The sequence below is a fragment of the Scleropages formosus genome, chromosome 11 (genome assembly GCF_900964775.1).
Source record: "Scleropages formosus chromosome 11, fSclFor1.1, whole genome shotgun sequence".
In the NCBI taxonomy this organism is placed as follows: Eukaryota; Metazoa; Chordata; class Actinopteri; order Osteoglossiformes; family Osteoglossidae; genus Scleropages; species Scleropages formosus.
This window is the reverse complement of record NC_041816.1, coordinates 13,919,939-13,947,752: the sequence shown is the minus strand read 5'-3', so window position 1 is coordinate 13,947,752 and position 27,814 is coordinate 13,919,939. Positions and strand designations below refer to the sequence as shown.

At 46.8% G+C, this 27,814-nt stretch overlaps 1 protein-coding gene across 6 annotated transcripts in view; it reads left to right on the top strand.

The window, feature by feature from the left end:
- Window positions 1-27,814, top strand: part of akap13 (A-kinase anchoring protein 13) — an 83,765-nt gene that overhangs the window by 3,735 nt on the left and 52,216 nt on the right. Inside the window, exons 1-4 of one of the 6 annotated variants that reach the window (XM_018763531.2) lie at window positions 3,416-3,665; window positions 14,327-14,370; window positions 19,199-19,352; window positions 21,707-22,006. In XM_018763531.2, coding sequence (XP_018619047.2) covers window positions 3,482-3,665; window positions 14,327-14,370; window positions 19,199-19,352; window positions 21,707-22,006 — 682 coding nt within the window. In that variant the 5' untranslated portion in view covers window positions 3,416-3,481. The other 5 variants (XM_029256243.1, XM_029256242.1, XM_029256241.1 and 2 more) reach the window with 5 other exon arrangements.

The window sequence follows — 27,814 nt, the reverse complement described above, 5'->3', positions numbered from 1 at the left end:
CATTAAGATAAAGTCTTAGGCAGCTTTAGGTCTTGACTTTGAAAACGTTCTTTGGAGTCGAGGGATCTGCTGCTTTCGACAATACGTAATACAAGAAATATAGATTGTCTGCTACACCAGTACCTTAAAAGGAGGCCCTTGATTCCAGAAGTGGGTCTCGTTGCGGGGTAGCTGTAGGTTGCCTTTTCCAGGGGGCTCAACGCTCGTTTTTTAACCGCACGCTCTGCTGCCGGTGCTGCTTAAAGTGAAATACTGCGACACGGCAAAGGGGCCGCACCGAGGACCGCCGCGGGAATAACTTCAGTTTTGTTTGCGTCCTCCTCTTCTCCCCGCACTGTACTTCTCGCTTTGTTGCTCGTTGCCTGACTTGAATCCCTTCCCGGACCTCGGTTGTTTTATTTTGTCCTTCCTAACGGTGTTTGGGGAAAAAATGTGTACTGATTTTGGAATTTCCCATAATGAAATCGTGCAAAGGATGTTTTTTGTAACGCTCGTCGGGTGGTTCGTATTGCCTAGTTTGAGGACCGTGTCTCCGTAGAGCGGTACGGGGGGAGGTCTGTTTTGGTGTGTGCAGTGTGACTCAGTAGTGCTGCTGTCCCACAGCGCCTGGGGGGTGTGAGAGCACATGGGTTCAATCCCGCTCAGTGTGTGTGGAGTTTGCATGTTCTCCCCGCGTCTCTGTGGGTTTCCTCCGGGTGCTCTGGTTTCCTCCCACAGTCCAAAGACATGCCGTTGAGGTTCACCCGTGGCGTGCGAGTGACATGAGTGTGTTCCACTGGTGTATGGATGTGTGACCCAGTGTAAGTAGTGTATCTAACAGTGTAAGTTACCTTGGTGAACAAGGTGTGTGGGCTGGTAACACTACATAGAGTTCATTGGAAGTCGCTTTGGAGAAAAGCATCTGCTAAATAAATAAATGTAAATGTAAATGTGTGACTCGGGGTAGCCGTGTGCTGTGGGCGCTCAGCAGAACATACACAGGCTGTATGGTTTCTTTCTGGCTCATAATTTGTTTCTCCAACACCAGTGTGACATAATGAAACTTTTTTTTGAGAGCTAAACAGAGTTAAAGAGCGTGGTAAAAACACCCCACGAATAAAGGTGTCTTGTCAGTGCTGCGGCAGGTACAAGCACTGCGTTCATGCTTATCAAAAAACGGCGCATTAACACTAAAACTGCTTTATTAATGATTAACCAGGGAGAACCAGGCGATTGTTGCTCCCGATTGCTTTTTCCAGCAGCGTTCCGCATTTCTGCACAAAGGGATATCTGTAGCTTGTAAGTGACACATATGTCTGGGCAATTTCCTGTGAATGCTGCTTCTCCAACGATGGGCAGGGTTCCTCATTTGGCCACTCTTGCATTTCGTTGCGCCGCTAAGCCTTTGTGATTCAGCTCCCAGTAACGTCTCCGCTGAAATCGCGTCCCAGCGATGCTACAGCGCATGTGGCCCAGAATACTGTGCTTTCTCAGACCAGATGCCGTGTTGGCTCGCCTCGGAGCTCACGTGACTTGCGCCGTTTCGCATTTTATTCGCATCAGGACGCATTTGAAGTTTTGGGAAAAGTATGAAATTATGAGTATGGAATTTTTTTTTCCGTTTGAGATTGTTCAGCATCCGTAAGAACATAGCTCTCACGATGAGCGCTCCTCCTTTTGCTCCTCCGAGTTGGCGAAGTCCGCGTTCGGAAAAGTCAACACTTCCTAGATAGTTACGTGGATAGTTACTTGAGCGCTGCTTCGCAAGCGTTCGGTGTTTACGGATCTCTGTATTTACAGCTGATTGAAAATGTTTTTTTTAATTTTCTTTCAGTTGGGCCACATAACCATTTTTGTTCTAGTTAGGTAAGCGGAAGAATATGGGGATTGCATGTATCTGACCATCGGAAAATGTTGTCTAATAAATTTTATCTCAGGCATTTCCTCTAGTGCTCTTGTGAGTCTGGAAAGACTACACACACACACACACACTTTTCAGAACTGCTTGTCCCATACGGGATCGCAGGGAACCGGAGCCTAACCCGGCAATTCAGGGCGTAAGGCTGGTGGGGGAGGGGACACACCCAGGACGGGACGCCAGTCCATTGCAAGGCACCCCAAGCAGGACTTGAACCCCAGACCCACCTGAGAGCAGGACCCGGTCCAACCCGCTGCACCACCGCACCCTCTGGAAAGCCTAAACTGCATTAGGTCATAGTTTTAGTCACTTTTATGCATTCTTCACTCTTCCGCACTTACTGCTTGGAGTGAAGGCTCTCAGAGACCAGGTTACACAGATTTACCAAAAAACAAATTTTCTCCCTCTTAGGGGATTCATTGCAGCATCTTAACAATGTCTACCCCTACTAATATGGGTCTTTGAGCTGCTTTGTGGACGAGTGTCTTCTGTTGGTCCTGTGAGTGCTCCTCTCCATGTGTTAGTGAAACCCTTAGAACATGGCTCTGGATGCATCCCTGCAAAACTGTTTTTTTAACACTTACCTTTTATATAAATTTATATAAATGCAAAACGAGATTGCAGCTGCAGGTGAGATGATGTGTGTCGTGTCTGAATAGTCGCAGCTGGAACTGGGGGTGCGATGACCTTTCACGCCGAAGGCCTCGCCGGGTTGGGCGAGCGCCTCAACTATGGAAAATAAATGTACAGATGCGTCTGGAGAGGTGTGGTCTTGCTCCTCAGTGAAACATCTGCCGGCTGAACCTCGCTGCTTCTCTCGGGAGGCTTCAACTCTGAACATTCATCATCACCATCATCATTATTCTTAATAGTTAATAACAATAAGTATATTATTATTATTAGTTTATTATTAGCTCACGGCTTTCAAAGGAACTGGAAACCAGAGCACTTGGATTCGAACTCGCATCTAAAGCTACAGCTCGGAAGCCGTGCGGCACCATTGCAACAATATCAGGAAGAATCATTTATATTGGTCAAAATAGACCAGAAGATAGCTCTCGAATCACTTGCCAGTAGCATCTGTATCCATGTTTCTCAGGTCCTCAGTGCAGCAAGAGGCTTCTGGTGTTCAGTTTTTTAAATCAAGAGACACCTGTTTGCACAAGGGCATCGTGCACCGCAAGCCCGGTACCTTGCCTTGTCTGACCTTCTCATTCTGTGTCGCAAGACAAGAGGGAGGCGAGGAGCAGATATCCGCAAGGCGAAGGCCTCAGGTGAACGTTTCGAGCTCTTCCGCGGGCTGCCGCTCGGCCTCGCCCCGCTTCGTCTTGCCTGGGCGTTCACGGCTCGCTGTGATGATGGGGGAACCGAAACAGATAAGCAAAACGGGAAACGCTGCTCGGGTTTGCGTCCGTGAGTCGGCGTTATTAAGTCGGCCCGGTTTTGTTGCGGGGAGCGCGGAAGGATATGAACGTTCCAGGCGATCAGAAGATAATTGCAGCTTGTCCTTTAGCACTTCGTGTAATTGACTACCTGGCTCCATAGGCACTTAGAGGTTTCCCTTTAGAAGTAAGAACTGTCATTATGTTACTGTACCAACAGGGCCGGCGGGCATTCTCCACCCTCCACGAGTCTTTCTCCTCTCCTGCTCCTGCTCCTCCTGCTCCTCCTCTCCGCTTCAGGCAGAAACAGTGCTGGCAGAGACTGGCGCTCTTGGCCTTGGGGCAGCAGGACGTGGAAAATTTCTCTCTGGCAGCATTCATTTCGGGTAGTGGGGCGGGGTTTGAGTTCCATGATACTCCACGCACTTCGAATTAGAACGTCTTGACAGAAATGGACCGAGACACAGTTTTTTTTTTTTTTTTTTTCTTTTTTTTTCTTCCTTCCAATGTGTGACTGTTACAGAATACTTTCTAAGGGTTCCAGAACAGTGCAGTGTTTGTGGAAGCTTTGTTTATTGCAATGAAGTCCACTTGTCGGTTTTGGCATTTTTTTGGGCGATGCGCGATCCTGCGAGCTTTTTTTCCCGCTTGAGGATCTCGGGATGCCGCGAGAGGCCGGGAACGTCACGGCGGTGGTCTCCGGGGGTGTGTCGACGCGCGAAAACGCGTTCGCGTCGCTGAAAAAATCAAAAAGAAACTCGAGGCGAACGCCGTAGCGTGGACGGCGGAGTGTCATCTGGAAGATGCGTGTCCCCGCATGTCGAGCTGGCGTCCCCACGTAACACGGTGCTGCTTATGAAAACCGCATTCAGCAGGACCGTGGCAACGTGGCTGGTGAAACACGCCAGGACCGCTGGGGCGTTCCGCGGGAGATGAGACGGTATTTGTTTACTCGTAACGGTGCGATGAACCCCACCTCGAGAATGTGGCGGTGTGCATTTGTGGTGAGGTCATCGCTCCTCCGCTCGTGTTCTCGTGTGCACCGTCCCGTTTCGTTTTGCGCTTCGTTTTCCGAATGCTGCCCTGCCGGCCGTTTGCTGACCTAGGGATAAATCGGGGGCGTGTCGAGTCGGAGCACCGCGCAGAAGTAGACGGCGCGTTTGATTCGGTCACAGTATTTGGTAGCCGTGTCTCCTGTGGGGTTCCGCAGAACGAACGTCGTGCTCCTCCCGGGTTACCGTCGAGCGACTTTCCCAAGTTGGCCGCAACGAGAAGGATGACGAGCCTTTGTATGTAGCGCTCGGTGCGGTCACGCATCTACAGCAGATTACTGAGAGCATGGTTTGTTTTACTCCTGAAACTTGAGCTAGCAAGGGGTAAAATTCACATTTTCTTTGAAGGAAAGCGGTAGAGGCAAGTGACCGATTATGTCCTGCCTTCGGTTTATTTTTTAACTCCTGCCTGGGTCATGTGCTCGGGCTAAAAGTGTCTCCACAAGGCTTAAAAAGGGCAATTCCCCGCCTCCGCCCGCTGGCCTTGCTCTGCAATCCTGCGGCCTCCTGCGGCCTCCTGCTCACCGCTCCTCGCAGAATGTCTTCTGGCCAAGCACCCCTGCGGCCTGCTGTCCTGGCCTCCATGTTCCTCAGCGTTCGACGCAAAAAAACATCCTCTCGTCATCTGACTCGTGAAAATATGTGCAGTTCAGATGACTTGCAAACCTCACGGAGTTGTTGGCTTTGCGGTTGCTGTTCTCGATGGTTGGCTCTCTCTCTCTCTCTCTCTCTCTCTCTCTCTCTCTCTCTTTGTGTGTGTGTGAGAAGCTCTGACTCTCTTCAGTGACCTGTGAAGCCATGAATCATGACTCGTGTTAAATCTGCAGGCCTGCTGGACCCATCCCCCACCTCGGGATGCCCTCCGCATGCGCTCACTTGCCCGTGACCAGCAGGACCCTCTCAAATGTTTCGCTCCACTTTATTTCCCGCAGGTCCGGCTGCAAAGTTCCTGTTCTTTTTTTGTCAGCGTGAAGACTTTGGGGTTATTTTCTAACAGTGTCGACGAAGTAATCTAGGCTCGAGGTACAATATAATACGGTGGTGCACTCGTTGCCCGTGTCTGCATTGATATGAATGGACTCATTAACTATTACGAGTTTGAAAATAGCCGTTTCTTAAACAATATTGTTATTTTTTTGCCGGATATGCAAAATACCATTTTGAAACTCTGTTCCAGGTGGCACGTTGCTTCATGCGGGATCACAGCGTATGGCGTTCATCACGTGCGCTCTCCATTAACGTCCTTTTGGATTTATTTGGAGGCATCTGGCGCCTCTCGGCTTGTTTGCATTCACTGCTGATCGTAATGTAAACCGATGCTTATTTTTTCCTTTCAACTTGCCAACACTTGACCAGCTCCAAACATCTTCCCTCTCTAATGTAAAGAGGCCTGCTATTAACACAATCGGAGGTTCTCCTCACCAAGATATGTTGGTTGGCATGGAGACCGGAGCTAGGGAAAGCTGCAAGGCAGCTGATCGGTTGTCCTTGAGAGTCTTAGTCAGAGCGGTAACTCCATCTCCCCGTTTCTCCACGTGGGGCAAAGCAAACTCTGTGGAGTCATTACACATTCAGTAGCGACTGTACCCCGAGACGAGGGCTTGCTACCTCAGAATTATAAATTTCAGCGCCTGTCCTTTCCAAGACAGCAAGAGCTGACTTAATCATTCATATTCAGGAAACAGAATGGGTCAATTTATGAAGCATGCGGCAAAATGTTTGAAAGTGGACATGACCAAGAGGACACAACCTTGAAAAAGAACTTGGAGAACAACTTCGTCAGCCTGTTCTCTTCCAGCAGCTTAACCAAAACTTTTGTACGATTTTGCGGGTGTGAGTACGTTGTTTATTTCTGGCATTGAAAAATGGACTGTGACTGGTTAGATCTTAAAGGCGTCGGTCTGTAATGTCTAAATACAGCGGTGCAGCAGAAAGCCATCAAACCTGTATGAATAAGTAAATTGCTTTTCGGGTCTTGCAGCAAGTGTTATGGCTTACCTCTCTTAGTTATCACCTCATTAAGTAAGACCACATCACTAATGCCCACAGACGGATGGATTTTAACTAACGCAAGGTGTCTGCTTTCATTGTCTAAGACCTCGGAAGCCTCCTGAGAATGCGATGCCTATATATATCTGAACAAGAGTTAAACTCAAGGACATAAGTTATGAAATTGTTTCCATTTATGGTTAGTACTGTGTATATGCATTGTTTGGCTTTATTTCTTTAGACGGAATAGTTTAAAAGAAACTTTCCGTTAGCCTGTCCATGTCCTTAGATTCCTTTGCATCTTCAGCAGATAATATTCCACCCAGAGTTTGTTAAATATCTGCAGAAGATGGGCAAAATGACCTTCGCCAGTTTCAGATAAAAAATATGTTCTCTTTTTTGTTGTAAGGTGATACCGGAGTGATAAGCCGCTGGGGGGGAACAGAAAACAGGAGAGAAAAATATGGTCATTGTCAATATGGCTACCTTTTAAAGCTCAAGGTTTCCTGTTGTTGGTGGAAGGAACATAGAAAATGAGACTTGTTACATCTTGCAAATGTCAGAAGGGCGCTCAGACTTGACCTCCTGGTCATGGTCTAGGTATCCAAGCTGTGGAGCAGCCTTTGGTGTCATCTTCCACCGTGGGAGTCAGTTGGTATCGTACAGGTTTTGAACACATGGCCTCTAGTGAAAATGGTTTTGCTCTTTCTTCATGACAGTGCGTTACATGCATTTTTGGTGCACATCTATACTGGATGTCTAGTTCGGCATATGACTGAGATAAACACAAATGCTGCTCCCAGCTAATACAGCTTTTGTGTGGGCAGGATCTCTAAAACAGGCTCACAGTTTGTTTTTCCAGTTGAGCTTGAATGACCAGTTTGGAATTAATTTAATGAATGAGTTATTTATTTAATGTAATGAATGAGTCAAGCAGTTACTCACGTCTCATCTTTAATGTGGAGCGCACCTTTAACGGATGTTATCTCTGCATAATTTTTCATTGTTTGCATTGTGTCTTTTGACTTATTGTCTGCTTTCCATAATTTTGGAAGCAGATGTAATCGTGCAGGTGCATTAACGTCAAAAATCAGGTGCGTTGAACCTTGCCGCGATAGATGTTTCTGTACATTTTCATTCTCTTTTTAATTGTTCATAATGCTCAGGAATGTAAAAATTGTTGTAGAGATTTTAAAATGAAAATGAAAGCATTAACAGATGGGGAAAACGGTACATTTTTGACACGCGTCCAGGTAAGTGTTATAAAACCCCCTAAGGTGGAGAAAATCAGAACTTCCCCTTTAAGTGATGTCCTGGTACTAGAAGCAAATTATTTATAGATAGATCCCTGTAGGTAGCACACTTGAACTTGTCACACTCTGCCTGCACTGTTTATGGCCTTAGTCGGAGAAGGAAGCAGTTTTAAAAGCGGTTGGTTGTATTTGAATAGAAGCAGGAGAGAGTGCAAATGAATTCGCGTTTGGAGTGGACGGTTTATTTAACCTATGTAAACAGTTGTCTGGTCCGCGTGCCGGCACTGTAAGAGGATGTGTTTCCTCGCGGTGCTGGGCCTGCGTCAGGGTGGGACACAAGTGGAACCGTTGCTCCCTGGGGGGTCCCTGCACGCTGGCGGGGTGGGGGCGGGGCTTCTTTGAGAGCATCCTACATATGATGATGATGATGATGATGAAACTATGCAAAACCTGGAAGGGCTGAACTTCAACGTAATCCAGTGATATGGCTGCAGGGGAATAGGTGCACAGGTGTGGTCATCCTGGCCTGGCCCTCAGCCAAGCCGGTCCGACACGGTTGGGTGAAGCAAGGAAGCACCGCTGCCAGCGGCTGGGATGCTGCTGTGACTTCGCTCCGCAGATGTTGCTGAACGCAAGCTGTGCCAGTGCTGAAGAACAATTCACAAAACCAAAGATATTTGGCACAGTATTTCATAACTTGTCTTTACAACGCTAGGAATATGATTTTGTTTCTGATTACATACACCTGCGGTAAAAAATATTTTCTCTGGGTTTTGGGTTTGTTTTCGGAGACTTGTGAAAAGAAGAAGCGCAAGGACAGCACTGTATAGAAAGTTGTTAGTATAAAATTGTTTTGTGTTCAGGTCACATTTTAAATTGGCCCCTATGCCATTATTAGTGAATAATGCACACACACCATCTGAAAGCGCTTGTCCCATACGGGGGTTGGGGGAGAGCTGGAGCCTAGCCCAGCAACAGACCGGAGGGGGAGGGGACACACCCAGGACAGGAAGCCAGTCCATCACAAGGCACCCAAAGCAGGACTCGAACCCCAGACCCAGCAGCAAGCAGGACCCGGTCCAACCTGCTGTGCCACCATTCCCCTTCGGTGAAGAATGCTTCCAAGAAAAATTAATCAAACAGCCCTGAAGCAAGTGTGCTTTGTGTCTGGGGTAAGCGTATTGAAACTAATGTCATCGGCTTTTCAAGGTAGTGCTTTGGCTTTGTTATTTTTATTTTTTTAAGTTGCCTTTCATGGGCCTCAGTTTTTCTTGGTGTTGCACATCCTTTTGTTGCAGGCGGGAACAAATGTTAACTCATAATAGCTTCTTTTTTTCTTTTTTTCTCAATGCAAGGCAGGGCATTGTAATATAACTGGCATTGTTTCCGAAACTGTCGTCTCGTTTCCATCCGCTCGTCTAATAAAAATGAATCGGTTTCCCTTGCTTTTATTCTGTTTAGCTTTCTGGCTGTTGTGTGTAAACTGCGTGTAAAAATAGGTTATTGAGAGACATGGTGCCACGATTATATTGCATTAGTACATCTGCTACTTTCCAGACCCCTTGTCCAGGGCCAGTGACTTTAGTGACAGTAATCTGTGCAACCCATTTATAGTCTGGTGCTTCTTTTAGACTTCTATTATGTGGCTTAATGGTCACGACTGTTTTTGCTGCTGCTTTTTTATTTTAACAATTTTGTGACAAATCAGTGAAAATATCTAACCCAGTGAATAGTGTCGTTTCATACTCAGCAGTTGAAGTTGCACTGTGTGCATACATATTAACCAACTTGTCTTAAGACTGCGGTTGAGTAAATCACTGTGCTCTTAGTGTAACAATGCCATTATCAGTCCTTACACAACTCCCGGTCATAGTTAGATAATGACGTAGGTTGGACCGAAACCATTTTTTTGTGAGCAGCGAGTAAAGTATGCTGGTGTCTGTTTCATCCAAACACTTAATTGGGCTGCTCAGATTTTGATTGGGATTCCGACTGAAGTTATTGCATGGGATGCCAAATCGCAATATAAGTTATTTGTTTATTGAGGGTTGACCTAATCTAAACGTTAATTTAGAAGGGGAATTCAAAAAGTTCTTTCCACCATGGCATAGATCCTGCCCCTTGTCGATGCTCCTTTACTTGGCTGAGTCACTTAGAAACCCGAATAAAATAATTTTGTTGACCTTATGTTTCTGGGGTCACATTGCAGCTTACGTGTGTGAACTCCTTACCGTGCTAGTGCTGTGTGGCGATCTCTCGTTTTTCTCACCATTGCATCGTGCTTGGTCTTCATAGTCAACACAATGAGGGTTCATCAGGAAGTGCAGTAACTCATGTAATACCCCAAACCACAAAGCTAACACCACCAAACGGCCACTTAGAGCCTCTAGACTTACATGTTTACAACTGTGCTTTAAAAATAGTAGAATCACTGCAGCCACTTCTAGGTATTACTTTTGATCACTCAGCTTTATTCTACTACATCCTGCATGCTCTTTCAATGCATTCTGCATGTATTCTCCTACATGCTACATTCACGTACCTCCTGATGTTAATCGAATATTGAATTTCTTTGGTTTTTAGCTAACCATCTGTTAATGTTTCTCTTTTCAAAATGGTAATTTTAAGTCCTTAAATTGCCAATAAATAAGGTTTAAAGTTTCATATTTTTTCAAAAATTGTACACATGCAGTGTCTTGCAAATTTTTATTATTATCATGTCTTCCACACTTGAATTGCAAAGTACATGTAGTTCCACGTATAATCCTAGAACTATTAACGTAAGTGTAATAAATGCAAGCGGAAGAGGAGTGCTCGCAGTGTGTGCTGTTTGCTGTGTGGGGTAGAGGGTTCTGTGAATGGTTCTGTGTGCTCTTTGGATCACAGAGGTCAACTGTGTACGTGCCCAGTAGGTCAAAGCTCAGCACTGCGGAGCAAGAGGATGCAGAGCAAGCAGAGCAAGCAGCCACATGACACGGCAGCAACATGGCATTACTTGCACTGATTATACACTGTTGATAATCCTTTTTGCTAAATTATTATTTTTTTTTGCTTTTTACAGTAGTAACATCAGCAGCATTCAACGGTCTCACCTTCCTCGCATCCAACGCCCATGTGTGCTCAGAACCCGTATGTCACCGACTTGCACTCTGACTTGACTAAATGGCGGTCTTTGTCAGGTTTATGGGTTTGCAGCCCAGCTGAACGTGCGCATCGCTTCGTCCGTGTCGTGAGTTTCAACTTGGAAAGTAGGCCAAGGCAGAGAGACAAACGCTCTTTGTGAGGCTCTTCCACTTGAGCCGCGGGGGACTGGGGAACAAGCCTTTTGCTGAGGGTGCAGTGCGTCCGCTGTCTGTGCTAGATATAACCATCCCATAAAGCGTCTTCCATTTATGTATCGTTTATCTGTGCTGGCCGGAAATGTGATGGTGGGAATTGGTTTTTTGCGGAGGCAGGGACATCTGTGTGTCGGTCTGCTGATATCAGCCTTGCTGTATGTTTGCTGCTCGAGTGAATTCTGCTTGAACAGAGCAGCGCAACTGGATGTCACGTAGTTAAGTGTGACCGCAGTATTACGGTGCAGCTGCAGAAGCTATTCCAGCCCTGGCAGTTGATGCTGAGCATAACCGAAGCCTGCTTTTTATACCGCCGCTGCAGCCTGTTCCATCAGAGCAGGTGGCGCCGCTGAGGAGGGACAGCTACTGACTTGTTGACCTTTTGTCCGGAGGACTCTGCACCTGAGGGACACACGGAATAGATGGCAGCAGGTGTGATCACAGGCAGCCTGCCTAGCGCCCCCAACGGGCACGGCCGAAAGCTTTCTCTCACAGGCTCGTTGCAGCACAACTGCAGGAGGGCGCAGGGTCGAAAAAGTCGAGACGCTCCCAACAAGGCATTTTTCCCCAGTTGCGGTCACCAGTCTTGTATTAAATATCAGTTGTCTGAATGCATGTCCTCCGGGAGCAGCTTAATGCGGAGGGACAGCTGGCGGTGTAGTGGTTGGAGTCGCTGCCTGTTGATGCAAAGGTTGTGGGTTTGATCCCCACCTCTAGCTGCAGTAGCCTTGAGCACATGTGTTTACCGTAAAGGAAAAAAAAAAAATTGCTCCAGTGAGATTACCTAGCTGTATAAATAAGCAAATAATTGCAAGCTTGTAATTAACACTTCTAACCTTGTAAGTTGTTTTGGAGGAAGCATCAGCAAAATGAAGAAATGTAAATGCGTGGAGCAGAATGGATAACCCAGCACCGTAGCGCAATGTGCTTGGTTGCGCTTTAAAAACGAGCGGCCGCGCCATTGCAATGCTGGAGGAATGGCCGTCTCTGCCAGCTGCTTTGCTAGCCAAGCGCATCGGTGTGTGTGGTGCGGAAGGAGGGAGGCAGGGAGGATGTGTGGGTGGGCGAGGTAGCCGTGCAACACGCTGTGAAATTCTGCAGCCACGCCTTTCGTATACTCAACCTTGCACCATGCGACGCAGCACGTGGCCCCCTTCAGCTTCGTACCGGTGGGCCACTTGTTATTTCCTTCTCTCGGAGTTGCGCTGTTCTTATTATTTGTTGCTGAGAAAGTTCTTTACTCAAACTTTCTTACCATTTTTTTTTTTTTTTAAAGAAATGACACTGTGTTTTTTTTCCCATAATAAATAGTGGAAAACTGTGTTAATGTGGCCTGAGCAATGCTAATGTTCCACAGCCGTCTATTGGCACCCAAGATCTCACACGCACACATGCACACACCTACCATCTGAAACTGCTTGTTCCATGCATGGTCACAGGGAGCTGGAGCCTAACCTGGTAACACAGAGAGAGGGGCTGGAGGGGGAGGGGACACACCCAGGACAGGATGCCAGTCCATCGCAAGGCACCCCAAGCAGGACTTGAACCCCAGACCCACTGGAGAGCAGGATCCAGCCAACCCTGGCCAAACCCACTGTGCCACCACACCCCCTACCCAAAATCATAAATATAAAAAATTAATTTTGAAACCTTCTTAACTAATCATTCCTGTATTTGATAAACTTCCACCTTTGTACTTTTAATGTTTCAATGCTAAGGGACTGTACTGTATATGGGTAAAATGTTACTGCATTTGGGGGAATTGTTTTAGGATGACAGTGAATCGAAAGTACAGTAGAAAAATGTTGCATATTCTCATTGCTGCAGGAGGCATGCAGTATTGTAGGGTAAAATATCTGCTTGTATAATCTAAATGCAGTTTTTGAATAAAAATGTGAAAACTGATTTTTGGTTTTTTTTAAATTTTCAAGATTTAGCAAGTTTATCATTTTGCAGGTCTGTGATGTAGTGGTGGGGCTAAAGTGTCCTTTAGTGAAACACATTCAAAAAAAGTGGGCCATCATTCAACAGGGGCCCCCTGTGTACAGCTGGCATTGAATATTTTATCGGAGCCTCCGAGTTAAGTACCTTTCTCAAGGGTTCTGGAGCAGGGCACCTACGGGCTGCCCGGTGACCCTGGTGGAGCCCGCACTCTTGCTTTTAGGTGACTGCAGAGGAGAGCCCTGCCTCCCGGCAGCCGAGTTTCGTTCTGCTTTGTCTCCTGTGCTAAAATAAACTGCAACAGCTGTACCGTGTTGTATACATCAGGGTGACAGGATGCAGCTGGCTGCCGATTCCTGCCACCGGACCGAAGGCTGCGTTTGCGTGCGCTCGGTGAGATGCCATGGCTCTGAAGCGTGCCGTCCAAGGAGCGCGAGCCGAGCAGCAACCTGCGCGCAAGCTTCCGAAAGATCGGAGTTTTTACTCTGAGGGAAGCTGTCCCGCCTCCGTACCATGTGAAGACGAGATGATCGTGCGATGATCCACCGCTGCTCAGTTTATGCGCAAACAGAAGGCACCCTTTAGGTGGTTTATCCTAGTAAAGCTCTAGATGTGTCAGTAAACAGGGTTTGTCTCTATAGCACTTCATGCTCTGTCAAGGCAAAGAATAGATGGAACACATGGGGTTTCGCAAAGATCAGACAGGTAATTTGTTATATCACCTGTTTTGTTCATTCTGTAGGTAAAATTGTTGACAAAAACTGTTCATGCATTAGGTGTCATGTAATTTAATCACGTGCCTTTTGGTGACCTTTGACCTCTGGGACGAAACACACCCTAACCCGGCTGGCTCTTGATAACGGAAACTTGGACTAAACCGTCGTTCTCTTCCTGTAGCTGTTCAAAATTTTGAGCGCGAGACGTTCTGGAATGAAACAACATCTTTGCTTTGAAACGGTTTTGTCTCACTTAATTTCACTTTTTAAATTAAAGGGGTGACAAAAAAAACGGGACACTTCTGAACGCCTCTGCGTAATGAGTTTTTGGGGCTGTTGGACTCGGCCGAAGGTGTCCTCCAACCCTCACTGATACAGTACAATTATAGATGAGACGTTGAAAACATTGGCCTTCTAGGGGCTCATTATTTTGTTGGTATTTGTTAGTATTCTTTATTTCAGTGGGGTTTTTTTAAATAGGTTAATTTCAATATGCGTGGGGGGCACGGTGGCGCAGCGGGTTGGACCGGGTCCTGCTCTCCGGTGGGTCTGGGGTTCGAGTCCCGCTTGGGGTGCCTTGCAATGCAGTGGCGTCCCATCCTGGGTGTGTACCCTCCCCCTCGAGTTGCCGGGTTAGGCTCCGGCTCCCCGCGACCCCATATGGGACAGGCGGTTTTGAAAGTGTGTGTGTGTGTGTGTGTGTAATTTCAATATTATGTTGATATCAAATGTGTGACCTGATCTTTTTCTCTCTTTTTCAGTGTCCAGTGTCATGAAACTTAATCCACAGCAAGCTCCGTTGTATGTAAGTATTCCGCGCACCCCTGTGTGTTTTACTGAATTTCCAACCAGGCCCTGTTGAGAGCGGTAGGTCTGAGAGTGTGTCGCTGTTCTCGGCAGCCCTGCCCCCCACCGCCCGGCAGTGCGTGTCTTCCATGCTCCCCACGTGCAGCCCGCAGCTGTAAGCCCTCAGCGTGGGCCTCCGGATCGTCTTCACGCTCCTCTCTCCTGGAGTGGAGCGGAGCTCCGGGACCTTTTGTGTGGGCTGACTTCGAGCGACACCTTAACTCTGTGTTTTCCTGTTGATGTAAACAACGAAAAAAAAAAGAACGCGTTCCCTGCGCGTCTGAATGAAAGGTGTTTTTTTCATTTTATATCGACGTCAGTTTTAGAAAATGGATCCGTTAACAACACTGTACATTCAGGGAAAAGCTCGTTTCGAATGTTTGAGAGAGACGGTCTCTTGCATCCGTTCCGGATAACGCGTTCGTTTCAGCACGGGCGAGCTGGGGCTCCGGGTAGAAAACGGCAGCGAGAGGGATTCGGATTTGGGGCCGGAGTCGCACGGGGAGGAGGGGGGGGGGTCTCCGAGGGGCCCGGTTTCCAGCTGCTGCCGGAACCAGCGATCCATGGGCACCCCTCTCCAGAACGGAAGGAGAGAAGCCCGTGGGAGTGCTGCGTGGCTTGGTGTCAGGTTTCAGGGAGCAGTGTCATCACAAGACGCAGGCGCACGAGCTCCGTCGGCTGCCGGGACGCTCCGGCCCGAGGCCTTTCGCAGGAACCAGAAACCCGCTCCCTCCCGATGGCGTGCGGCTCGCCTCTCTCACCTCTCTCACCTCTAGCTCCTAATCGCTCTCGGCTACGATCTTAAGTGACTCCTCGCACGCTTATTTCCGTGGCGATATCTGATAATTGTCCGGGCAGAGACGCGATGAACTCGATCTCTCAAAATAACCCCGGCGGCACACGGTGGTATTTGAAACCGTTGCTTAATATAAAATGAAATATATGCCTGATTATGGCCTCGCGTTCGACTCCCGTTCGTCGCTTGCGTGCCTCCCGCAAAGTACAAATAAACCACACGTTTTGAATATAATCTTCACTGACAGCAACAACTGTCGCGTGCTCGTATTCCGTTAGCGGCCAGCTCTCGCGGCCAAGGTTGTAACAAGGGGGAGAAGCTCCGACACGTTTACGTTTCGCCCCGTCTCTGTCCTCCGCCCTCCCCCCCGCGGCGGCGACGGGGTTCCGTGCGCCCCCGCGGTTCCCCCTCTGACCAGCAGCGGGCGCTCCGCAACGCTAATGTGTCATCCAACCGCGGGACATAAACCGCTTAGAAAGTGTGACCCTGTATGAACGCGACTTGTGGCTTTCTAGTCTGCCTTAGCGGCGTGTCCCCCGGCAAGGACTGGGCCGTTCGGAGCGCAATGGCCCCACGCAGGCCTGCGAGCGCCCGCCAAGGACGACTCATTCCAACTTCAGCTAGCATATTTGAATGTTTTGCTCGCAGCAGCATTTGGGCTTTGACCGACAGGAGTAGGAACTCTTCAGCGCCTCTGTAAGTTGAACTCTGCAGCTCTTACCGACACTCAAGGGCAGAGGGGGAAAAAACAGGAAGCGCGTTCTCTTGAAAGGTCCCCGAAGTTTACTCATCCTGCCGAGAGGTTGCCTCGCCGCCGCTGCGAGCGGGGACTCGGCGAGCGGGGGTCTGACCTTGCAGTTCGCCCTTGAAGCGAAGTTGGCAGCGCTAGCGAGCGCGTGCAGCTGTCCTCCGTGGGGCGGCAGACCGGCCGACGTCCAGCGAGGGAAACGCAGACGCGCCAACGCACACGAATTCAAAGCGCCTCTCGTTTCTGTGAACTCCGGTTTCTCCTTTTTATGTTTGTGTGTTTTTTTTTTTTTTTTTTTTTTTTTTTGTGCTTCGAGAGCCGTGCTGTTCGGCGAGGGTTCGTCGAGGGCCAGGCGCAGCCCGAACAAACAGGCATGGCAGTCCCTTCTTGGGTGGTATAAACTTGGGTGTTTAGATTTAGCAGATTTCCCCATGAGTAGCTCTTTAACAAGGGCTTGACCTTAAAGCCTGCCTCTGTAGGCTTCTGGAACCCCCTGGGGATGGTGTTTCACTGACTTGGGCGGTTATGTATCAAATGGCATTGATTATAGGTACTTTTGGAGGGACTTTGCAGCACTTTTTCTGGACTGTTCTCGCGGGATGTTTCATACTGCGGTTTTGACATAGAGTACAGTGTTTTTTAGATGGACGTATGCCTGTTATTGCTCTCGGTTCAGCGCCGGTCGTGTGTCATTACCTGACATTCCTTTATTTCTTCAGTTATATTTTTGTAGTCGACCTTTGACTAAACTTGAGTGTATTTCCTTTCTGAGTGCATTATGACATTGCTGAGATGAATCATAAATGTTTGTGTTGGGTGGCACAGCGAGTAGCGCTGCTGTTTCACAGCATTGCGGTGGTGCAAGAGACCGGGGGTTTGATCCTGCTCAGTCTGTGTGGAGTTTGTATGTTCTCCCTGTGTCTGTGTGAGTTTCCTCTGGGTGCTCTGGTTTCCTCCCACAGTCCAAAGACATGCTGTTCAGGTTCCCCCACAGTGTGTGAGTGACAGAGAGAGTGTGTTTCACTGATGTATGCATGAGTGACCCATTGTAAGTAGTGTATCTAGCAGTGTAAGTTACCTTGCTGAATAAGGTGTGTGGGCTGATAACACTACATAGTATCCAATGTAAGTTGCTTTGGAGAAAAATGAGTAAATGTTTAGAATGATGCTCAAGTCAAATGCAGAATGGTTATTCTTTCAACAAAGGTTACAAGTGTCTGGGGAATTTTGAGTCACTTCTTAACAGCATGATGTGCAGAGAATTGAATAGTAAATCTTATTTGAATGTTCGTTAACCCCGGCCTTCCCGGTACGGGATTGCAGGTACGTACCGGGGAAGGAAAGTGCGAAATGCATGAAAGTGTACACGCTTTAAAAACCAAACCCGTGACAGATCTTTTCTGAGGCCCATTGATCTCTGCTGTGTGTACATGAGCCTAAGGCGAGAGCAAGGACCTCCCTTCCCCATGCTATGTCCAGTAAAAGAACACGGTCTTCAGTCTTGAGGATATCCTCATCTTTCCAGCCACCTCAGGGCGTTCTTGTAGGAAATTGCTCGGATGGAGTGGTGCGATAAGCTGATAAGCCATTCTCTTCTGTTACTGTGAATAAGGGTCTTCCGTGTGCATCTCTTCTGTTTAGGGGCTTGTTAGGGAGGGCTCGAGTCAGGGACGGTCCCGCTGCCAGCTGTCTGCAGTGACAGACACAGATTTGAAGACAGTGTTTATGCTGAACTCGGGTTTTCCTCCGTATAGGTTGACTGCTTGCTGTCGGCCGGAGGCATGGTGTCGCCTCGATGGACGGCTTTGACGAAAACAGCTCGCTGAACTGTCCCTCGGCAAATGGGAGCTGGGTTATACCGTGTTTTCCTTCAGGCTCCCGATGATGGGTGGACTTGCCTACTTCCTCTGAAGGCTGGTGCCCTAATAGCCATTCCTTGTTTATATGTCACAAACCAACGGATGTCTGAAGGTGTGAGAAGCAGTATCGACCAGGCTTTAGTCGAACCATCCTCTGATAACTATAAATGGAGCATCGCAAGCAGGATGTGAGCCCTCCATTATCTTATCTTTTTCCTCTTAGAATATTTGTGGTTGTAGCTTTGGTTCATGTTTTAGGCAACCTTGTATCACAAATCCCTTTTATAAAACTCTGCGTTCGGTCAAAGTGCCTTCCATTTCTGCGGTTTAAGAGCCCCTGTATTAGTAACCCAGCAGTGAAGAATCTATTTCAAAGTACTGTCACATGGATATGTGAAACTTCAGAAACAACTTGGAAGTATTGACTTGCAGTTGGTCAATACACACACACACACACACACACACACACAGTCTGAATCGCTTCTCCTCCCATACGGGGAGGTGGAGCCTAACCCGGCAACAGAGGGCAAAAGGCTGGAGGGGGAGGGGACACACCCAGGACAGGATGCCACTCCATTGCAAGGCACCCCCAGCGGGACTCGAACCCCTGACCCACCAGAAAGCAGAACCCAGTCCAACCTACTTCGCCACTGCACCGCTCTCAGTTGGTCAATACTAAAATGTAATTACAGACAAAAATAGAACCCTTGTGAGACAAGCGCAACGCTTGAGAATGAGGAAAGCGCAAACGCGGAGATGGGAGCGCTGTCAATAATTGACACTGTCTTCAGTCCTGAGGCAGTTACAAGTGTCCACTGTCAGGCAGCTGTTTGGCTGGACTTTATGAACTGCATTGAAATGGCTATGTTGAAAAGTTGAAAAGGTCACTGCGATTAAAGACAAGTGGGGAGGGGAGGCAAAAATGGATCTGAGATACGGCAAAGAGTGCCATTATAATTAAACATAGCATAACATTGCTGGGAGGAATCGAGGAGGGAAGCTGAATGAAGTCATGCATTTTCTCAAGCTCTTTCCCAGGACACCTTCATGTGCTGTACAGTCTGAAATATATCTTTAGGAGATTTTAAATTGTGTTTGAAAATGAACAAATGAATGTCTCTTGTAGGCTGATCTCATATAAAGAAGTCAAGTGTTGGTTGTTTTTGACCCGGACTTGTCTATGTTTTTAAAATATCTCCATTCCTGTTTGTGATACTTGTGTCCTCATGCAAGGAAATATTTTTGTCACCTTGGCCTCTTAACGTCAAGGTGCATCGTGCAATTTGAGCTCCCGTTATAAAAAGCTGTGTGCTGTGTGATAATTGGTGACTCCTCGTGCATTTCCTTTCCCTCAACAACCTTTCTTTGTCCGGTGTGAAATCAGGGTGAATGTCTCCTGACGGTGCAGCTGTGCGATGAGGACCGCTTCCGCGACGAGGAGGACGTAGAGTTCTACCTGCTGTTTGCTGGCAGCACTCAGAGGCACCTGACCAGCACCCTCAGGATCAGCCATGTCACCCTGCAGGCCATCTGCCCCGGTAGGCCCTCCAGCGGGGCATCCACCCCCACCCCCACCCCCGACCCCCCACCCCATCCCCCTACCCCTCTGGTGGCCCAGGGTGGTGTCATTGCTCAGAGCGTGGCCACCCCGCCTGTTGCGCCCTTTCCCCACCCACCCATTTCACACAGGCTACAGTTTTGGAATTTCCTCTTGGTTGCAGGAGAGATAACCCTTGGAACAAGAATGTAGAGTCGTTTCAGTCTAATTTAAACAAACTCTCATAGAAAGGTTTCGTGATGTATTTTATGTGTAAATGGGGAAAACATTCCCGTGTCTGGCCACTGATGTCGTACCCCCCAGATATTAAACAGAACTTTTTTTTTGGTGAAATTCTGAGCCAATAACTGCATTTTCTGAGTGAGGCTTGTGCATTTTCTCAATTTTTGAACAACAGACGTTTTCCACCAGTTGTCTCACGTGAGTCTCAGGCCTGTTCTGCACAGTGTAGAATGTAGGCCTGTGGGCTACATTCCTAGTGTTCCTCTAGGTTTTTGTTAGGGGGTATAGATGCATCTCTACCATACCAGAAGGGTAACGGTTTGGAATGTGTGCTTCGCTTCGGTTTTTCTGTATTGTAGAATGTAGCCTGGTCTAACTTCATGTCAGGTCTCTGTGATCATTCATGGGAACTAAGGCGTCACAAGCAGAAAAACAGGTGAAAAGGCCTCAGAAGAGACAGTTGTCTTCTTGATAGACAATTGTGCATTCACTGGTCCACGCCATGGAGAGTTCAGCTTTTCTAAAACATTGGGTTGGTAACATGTCTTCCACGGCAATTAGAAATTGCTCTCTCTTAACCCGGAGCCATAGATATTCCTCCCAGAAGTCTAAAAGTTGAAAACTTTTCAAAATCCATTTATATTTCAGTTTGAGAGGTGTTCTAATGATGATAGAGAAAATGGTATGATTATTATTTTGTCTGTTTGGAGACATGCACAGCTTGGATAAGAATAATCCAAAAAGAATTAACTTTTGATTTCACTCAGAACTTCAGTGTAACCACTTCAACACCTTTATGCATTATAGAAACTATTCTACAATTTATCATCCTGCAGTAACGATTGCTGGGCAAGAACATTACTTCACAAAGATTTCAAGATTTGCTCGTGATTGCTGGAAATATTTAAAAAAAAAAAATGTCTAACACAAAGTAAATAAATCAATTCCAAATGTGTGGGAACTGGTCAAATTGGGTAAATGGACCATTAGCTCCTGGGACACTCGTAGGGGAGAACATGGCCACTGCAGCCTTAATACCTTACCCCAGGCCCCTCGAGGCGAGACGGATGGCCTCTTGTTAAAACCACAACCCTGAGGATGGAGCTAAGATCCCGTCGCAGATGCGGGCTCACGTTGCAGCCACCGATCTCGGCAAGGAAACCCTGCTGACGTTGCTTCTTCCATGTTTTTGTAGTCACTGCGATACAGTTAATAACCACTTTTGGACTTTTTTCATTCTTCCTCTTCAAACTAAACATTTTATCGTTGCGAAAATAAGGTAGATATCTTGCGATGAAGTAAAGCAGTAACTACTTTAAACATTTTATGATTTTATGTATGCATAACGTCATTCCGTGAACTCGCTTTTCACAGTGAAAATGCATTTGGGTTAATTGATGTTTCGTGCTGCATATGCAGACTGTACCTTTGTAACTGAATTTATAAGGCATTGGAAGGATTAGTGGATGTTAATGTTACATCTCGCCAGTTGTGAACTATGAGAAGTTTAATATTTTATCTATAAAATGCCGTCTAAAAATATATTAGGAGAATTGTGTGGTCTGTCAGCAGGACTCCCTGGAACTAAATATTAAATTTTCAAATTGTGGGTTTTTGATGCTCAGACTATTCACGGATCAAGAATGTCCAATGTTTTGAGCGCGTATCTTGGCAACCTTGAAAGCACAAAGAAATTTAAGAGCAGTGCTCAGACTGAAAGCTGCAGCTGGTCCGGCTCTGAGGACACTGATGCTTTGTGGCTTTTCTTGCTCAAATTCATGCTTGCTCGCATACACAAGCATCTTAAAAACACAAAGAGCCTGGAGGCTGTATGATATCAGGTCTTCGGCTGAACCTGAAGTGTATCTTTCATGGGCTTGTGACTGAAGGCTTCAATCGGGATTTAATTTCGCTGTTTATTTGTGCTGTGCATCCCTTATGAAACTACCGCCATGTTGCCCTCAACATTGTGAAAGCTTCTCTGACCCACTCATTAGACACGTGATCTCGCAAATCTCAGCTGCAGGGTCTACAGAGCCACTCTGATGTTCTCTCAGCTGAACTCTGGCCTTCTCTCTAACTGTCTTTCGCCTGCCTTGTCCTTGTCTTTAGCCCACAACTGCTGCGAAGCAGTCCAGGTCACCCTGTGCTTGGCCAAGCCGGGTGGATCCGTGGACCCGGTCGCGGAGCAGCAGTTCCAGTTCGTGCAGGACCTGGCCTTCGACATGGCCCAGTTTCTGGTTAGTTCGGCCGGCCGGGATGACGGGCTGGATGGCGCCATGCTGCTGGATGAGTGCCAGATCCCCCTGTTGGAGTGTGAGCGGCTGGACAAGAACCTGGCTCTGGCCCTGAGGCACCTGGCTCTGCCAGAGGGCTGGAGTGTCCTGGGCACCAACCTGGGCAGAAGCACAGGTGAGTTGGGAGGCTGCCTGCTCTACCGGTTTCCCAGAGCACAATATGCCTTTAATCCTTTCTTTCTGGACAGCGTGATCCAATTAGCGCTTAGGCCATTTTACTTTATTACAGTAACGCCACCGCTATCATCGCTAAGGATCAAGGGAGACGGTACAGTGCAGAGCTGTGACAGATTTCTATTTTTTATTTTTAAACCGCTCCTGTGTAGACAAAAAAATGTACGTAGTTATGATATGCGTAATACCGTAGTCCTGCAAGTTTCCCTTCGAACAGGCTACACCGCTTTTCCCCTGTGAGCAGTAGTGGTGTACTCAGCGGTGCGTTGATGAAGTTTTGGGTTTTACCCATCAGGTGGTTCACTAATGATTTTGGAGTTCTGTTCCCAGCACTGCTGGCACAGGGGGCTTGTGTTTGTCGTTGACGGTGGCCAGTCTGCCCTCAGCGTTTTTGCTCTTTTTCCTGGTGAGACTTTTCGGTTCAGACATCTGTAACTTATTTCAACCCTAGAGAAACAATTTGGTTAATTGGCGACGGAGAACAATCCTCTGTAGAAATGCTGGAGCTTGTGGCGCATGAATGAGGGGATTGGAGGGCGCCTCAGCGTTCTCCCTGGTAAAGGAGAGCTGTACTCAGACAGGAAGCCCACGGAACTGGAGAGTCCTGTAAGTGCAGCACCGAACCATGGTTATTGCTCTTGGCTTCTGTTTGGCGCTGCTTTTCCACACCCCTACTCTTTCACCCTCTTACCCACAGTGCACGCACACACACACACACACACAAAATTGGCTCACTGTTAGAAGTCTAAAACACATTCCCACCCATTTTGTGCAATGAGTGTCATTACGCAGTACTTAGAACATTTTCTATTTAGATTTGAATGTTGTGTATGATAAATATTGGAAATGCTTATGACTGACTAATAATAAGGTTCATGGGTATGTAAGGCAAAAAAGCTGTGTTCTTATACTGACTGGTCTTTGAACATAATAAATTAAGTAAAATAAAGTTAGGGAGTTTAACCCATGTGTATGTAACTCATGAAGAGTCAGAAAATTTATGTAAGAGAGAGAAACATCACGATGTACTGAGCTCTTACATTCTGCACTGAACTCAGAAAATTTCCATTTATTTATTTAGCAGATGCTTTTCTCCAAAGCAACTTCCAATGAACTCTGTGTAGTGTTATCAGCCCATACATCTTATTCACCAGGGTAACTTACACTGGGTCACTCATCCATACATCAGTGGAACACACTCTCTCCGTCACTCACACTCTATGGGGGAACCTGAACAGCATGTCTTTGGACTGTGGGAGGAAACCAGAGCACCTGGAGGAAGCCCACACAGACATGGGGAGAACATGCAAACTCCACACAGACTGAGTAGGGATCAAACCCACATTCTCCTGCACCACCCAGGCCCTGTGAGACAGCAGTGCTGCTCACTGTGCCACCATGCCACCACAATTTGCATGTCATTCACAAGTTTACATCGTTTTAAGCTTGGCACGTGTATTTGCTGTTAATATACAAACAAAACAAACACCAGACTTTGTTTACACTTTCTTAAAATGGCAGTATTTTAGAACAGTGAAAGTATTGTAAAAGTTAACCTTGTTTTATTGTTTTTAATAGTAAAGTTTACGCATTGCTTTCAAAATTTTTCACACTCAAACCAGCACCTTTGGGAAGAAATACAAATTTTAATTTTTAAAATGAAGAACTCACTCTTTCATTAGCAGTTGTGTCGATTAATCACTCCTCTTTGTGTGTGGGGCAGCAGGTGGTGTAGTGGTATGAGCTACTACCTTGCTCTTGAAGGGCCTATGTTCCAATTCCACCTCCTGTTGTAGTACCCTTGAAGATGGTGTTTGCCCTAGAGTGCTCCAGTAAAAAACGCGCAGCTTTACAAACCTGTAAACCAGTGTAAATAGCTTTGGAGAAAAGTCTTAGCTAAATGCTCTGTTAATAATATATAATAAATAATCTATTCTGTATCCACTCTGTTATCTTAATGTAAGAATTCTCATGCGGGCTCAGTGTTGCGGTATTACTCTTAACATTTCTTTGGCTGGCAAAAAAACTGCTGATAGAGGGCAAAATAACAGGAATGTGGTCATATTTTATGTTAAATCCTCAGTGATTAAATATTAGTGACTGAAACACTCTACATTTTCATGTGGTGCAGTTCATCCTGCTCAGCACATTTCTGTCTGTCACGATGGATTGAAATTATAGTCTAATTTGTGTAAAGCCCACAGTTATTAACTGCTACTTTCCAAATTACTCATCCTGGCTCTTGTATCTCAAGGCATACAGTGTAATTATTCCATTATTTTTAAGGAGACTTGTAAAAAATATTCTTGAAGGCTAGTAGTTAGTGCTTTTGGAAAGTCAGCTACTGAAGTAGCTTTGAAAAATCTCATTTATTTGATCATATGATATGATTAGGATACATGTATTAAAAAAAAAAAAAAACCTTATATTTGGACTTCATGAGAATTCTGTGTGTGCTTTTCTTTTTTAGCTTGAAAACAAAATGTTTAGTGGGGGTAGCCAGACTGGTCTCATGGATATAAATTCAAATTCATGTTTGCAAAAACAATAAACTTGAGTCAGATATAATTTAAACTGTTGCTGCTATAATTCAGCAAATGCCTTGGTTAAACAAACAGTCTGTTTCCAAAGCATAGCAGCTGTATCATAACCCTGGTGTCAAGTTTTACTTTTCAAAAAATGTCCAAAAAATGACTTTACAAAATATTTGGGGTGTTTTTACCCACCTCCCTCCGAAAAAAACCATACAAAACTCTGCATTTTACTTTTTTGTGTAGCGTAGTGCAGTAGTTACCAAGAATTTCATCATTTTCTTTAGCTACTTTTTGCCTCAATCTAGGTTAATATCAGACTGGCTGGAGAAAGGAGGGAAAGGCTCTTTTGGAAACAAGTTTGTAATCAGTTCAAACTCAACATGCTGATGAAAATGGTGTGTGATAAAAAGGGAAATGTAATCGGTGCAGCAGAGCTATACAAGGCCTGTGGGAATGCTTTATGGGCTGCATTAAATGCTACCTCTCCCCTGGGGCCATTTTTCATGTAATCTTGTGTGCATACAGATCTTTCTCTCGTGCTTTGTTATAAACAACATTTTACAAGTCGTGTTTTGATTAAGGTTCTGCCATCGCTGGATTTGTTTACATCTTGCCTAATGGTTCTAACTGCTGGTGCAGACTGGTGGGGTGTAACTCTAATGGGAATTCTGCTGTTTGCACCATGCATTCTGTGGTGCAAGGTAGCCATTAATTGACGGATTTGAAGTTCCTATGGGCCTGGGCGATGCAAAACTTCTTGAGCGTATGAACGCTGTTGATGTTGGTGTTTGTCCACCCTTTTACACTTGGTTTGAATGCATCGGTGTCATGATGGCTGGATGCATTACGTTACAGAAGACCCAAGCCTAATGAGATGATTGCTCCCCGGTCACCGGTGGGAATGGTGTCTTGGAGCACTCTGAACGGTGGGCAGTGCACAAATGAATCTTTATTATGAGTGTGGAGGTAGCGTTATTGGCAGAGGTGCAGGCCAACATGTTCCTTGTATGGGTCTCTGGTTACTCAAGTCAAGTGGTTTTATTGTCATTTCAACCATATACAGCGAAAGGAAACAACGTTCCTCCAGGACCATGGTGCTGCATAAATCAACACAAAGCTACCTACATAGGACTACAAAAAGTGCACGTGTGTAAACATTACAATTATTAAAAAAGCAATAAAAACAGTAGAAAACAGAAGATATTGCAATGTAAAATAAATACTATAGATTTAAATATACTAATTAGCAGCCAAAAATACAATTGGTTAGTACAGTTAGATGATCACTGCAAAAAAATTGCAAAGAGAGTGGAATGGTATTAGGTTAGGGTCAGTATGGGTGTGTGTGTTTGTGCATGCGTGTATTTGTGTTTGGGTTTGTGTCAGTCCAGCCCCTGAGTATTAAGGAGTCTGATGGTTTGGGGATAAAAAGTGTTACACAGTCTGGCCATGAGGCCCTGCATGCTTTGATAACATTTGCCAAATGGTAGGAGGGTGAAGAGTTTATGTGAGGGGTGTGTGGGGTCATCCACGATGCTGGTGGCTTTGCGGATGCAGCGTGTGATGTAAATGTCTGTGATGGAGGGAAGAGAGACCCCGATGATCTTCTCAGCTGTCCTCACTGTCCGCTGCAGGGTCTTGTGCTCCATAACGGTGCAATTTCCAAACCAGACAGTGATGGAGCTGCTCAGGATGCTCTCGATAGTCTCTCTGTAGAATGTGTTGAGAATGGGGGGTGGGAGATGGGCTTTCCTCAGCCTTCACAGAAAGTAGGGATGCTGCTGGGCCTTTTTGGCTATGGAGCTGGTGTTGAGGGACCAGGTGAGGTTCTCCGCCAGGTGAACACCAAGGAATTTGGTGCTCTCAACGATCTCCACAGAAGAGCCGTCGATGTTCAGCGGAAGTCAACAACCATCTCTTTTGTTTTGTCCATGTTCAGGGAAAGGTTGTTGGCTCTGCACCAGTCCTTTAACTGCTGCACCCCCTCTCTGTATGCTGACTTGTCGTTCTTGCTGATGAGACCCACCACGGTCATGTCATCGGTGAACTTGATTATGTTGTTTGAGCTATGCATTGCTGCACAGTTGTGAGTCAGCAGAGTGAACAGCAGTGGACTGAGCACACAGCACTGGGAGGCCCCAGTCTTCAGTGTGGTGGTGTTGGAGATGCTGCTCCTGATCTGGACTGACTGAGGCTCTCCCAGTCAGGAAGTCTAGGATCCAGATGCACAGGGATGTTTTCAGGCCTAGCAGGTTCAGCTTTCCAATCAGGTACTGAGGAATGATTGCATTGAATGCTGAACTGAAGTCTCTGAGCAGCATTTGAAGTACTTGTCCTTTTTGTCCAGGTAGGTGAGGGCCAAATGGAGGGTGGTGGCGATGGCGTCGTCTGTTGAGCGCTTGGGGATGATGTGCAAACTGCAGGGCGTCCAGTGAGGGTAGCAGCAGAGTCTTAACGTGCCTCATGACAAGCCTCTCAGAGCACTTTATGATGATGGGTGTGAGTGTGATGAGATGGTAGTTGCTGAGGCAGGACGCAGGAGACTTCTTCTGCATGGGGATGATGGTGATGGCCTTGATAGATGTTAGAACGATGGCGCTGCTCAGGGAGATGTTGAAGATGTCAGTGAGAACATATGCCAGCTGATCTACACATCCTCTGAGCACTCTGCCAGGAATGTTGTCTGGTCCAGCAGCCCTCCGTGGGTTGACTCTGCATAGTTTTCCTCACATCAGCTGTGGTAAGACAGCACCTGGTCGCTGGGAGGAGGAGTGGTCTCTCTTATCGCCACGTCATTCTTCGCCTCAAACCGAGCATAGTGGTTGTTCAGTGCATCTGGAAGGGAGGCATCACTATCACAGGCAGGTGGTGATGTCTTGTGGTCGGTGATGACCTGCATGCTTTTTCACATGCGCTGCATGTCGTTGCTGTTCTTGAAGTGACTGGGGATTCTTTGGCTGTGTGCGATCTTTGCCTCTTCGATGGCCCTGGACAGTTTGGCCTTCGCTGTTCTTAGAGCTGCCTTGTCACCTGCTCTGAAGGCAGCGTCTTGGGTCCTCAGCAGCACACGCACCCTTGCAGTCATTCATGGGTTCTGGTTGGGGATTCTTCTGGTTCTTAATGGAGATAAGCTTAGGCCAACAATGAAGAGGGACACGAAAGAGGATGGTGACAACTGTCTACTGTTGAGGGGCTCCTGCTTTCTCTTCTTACCA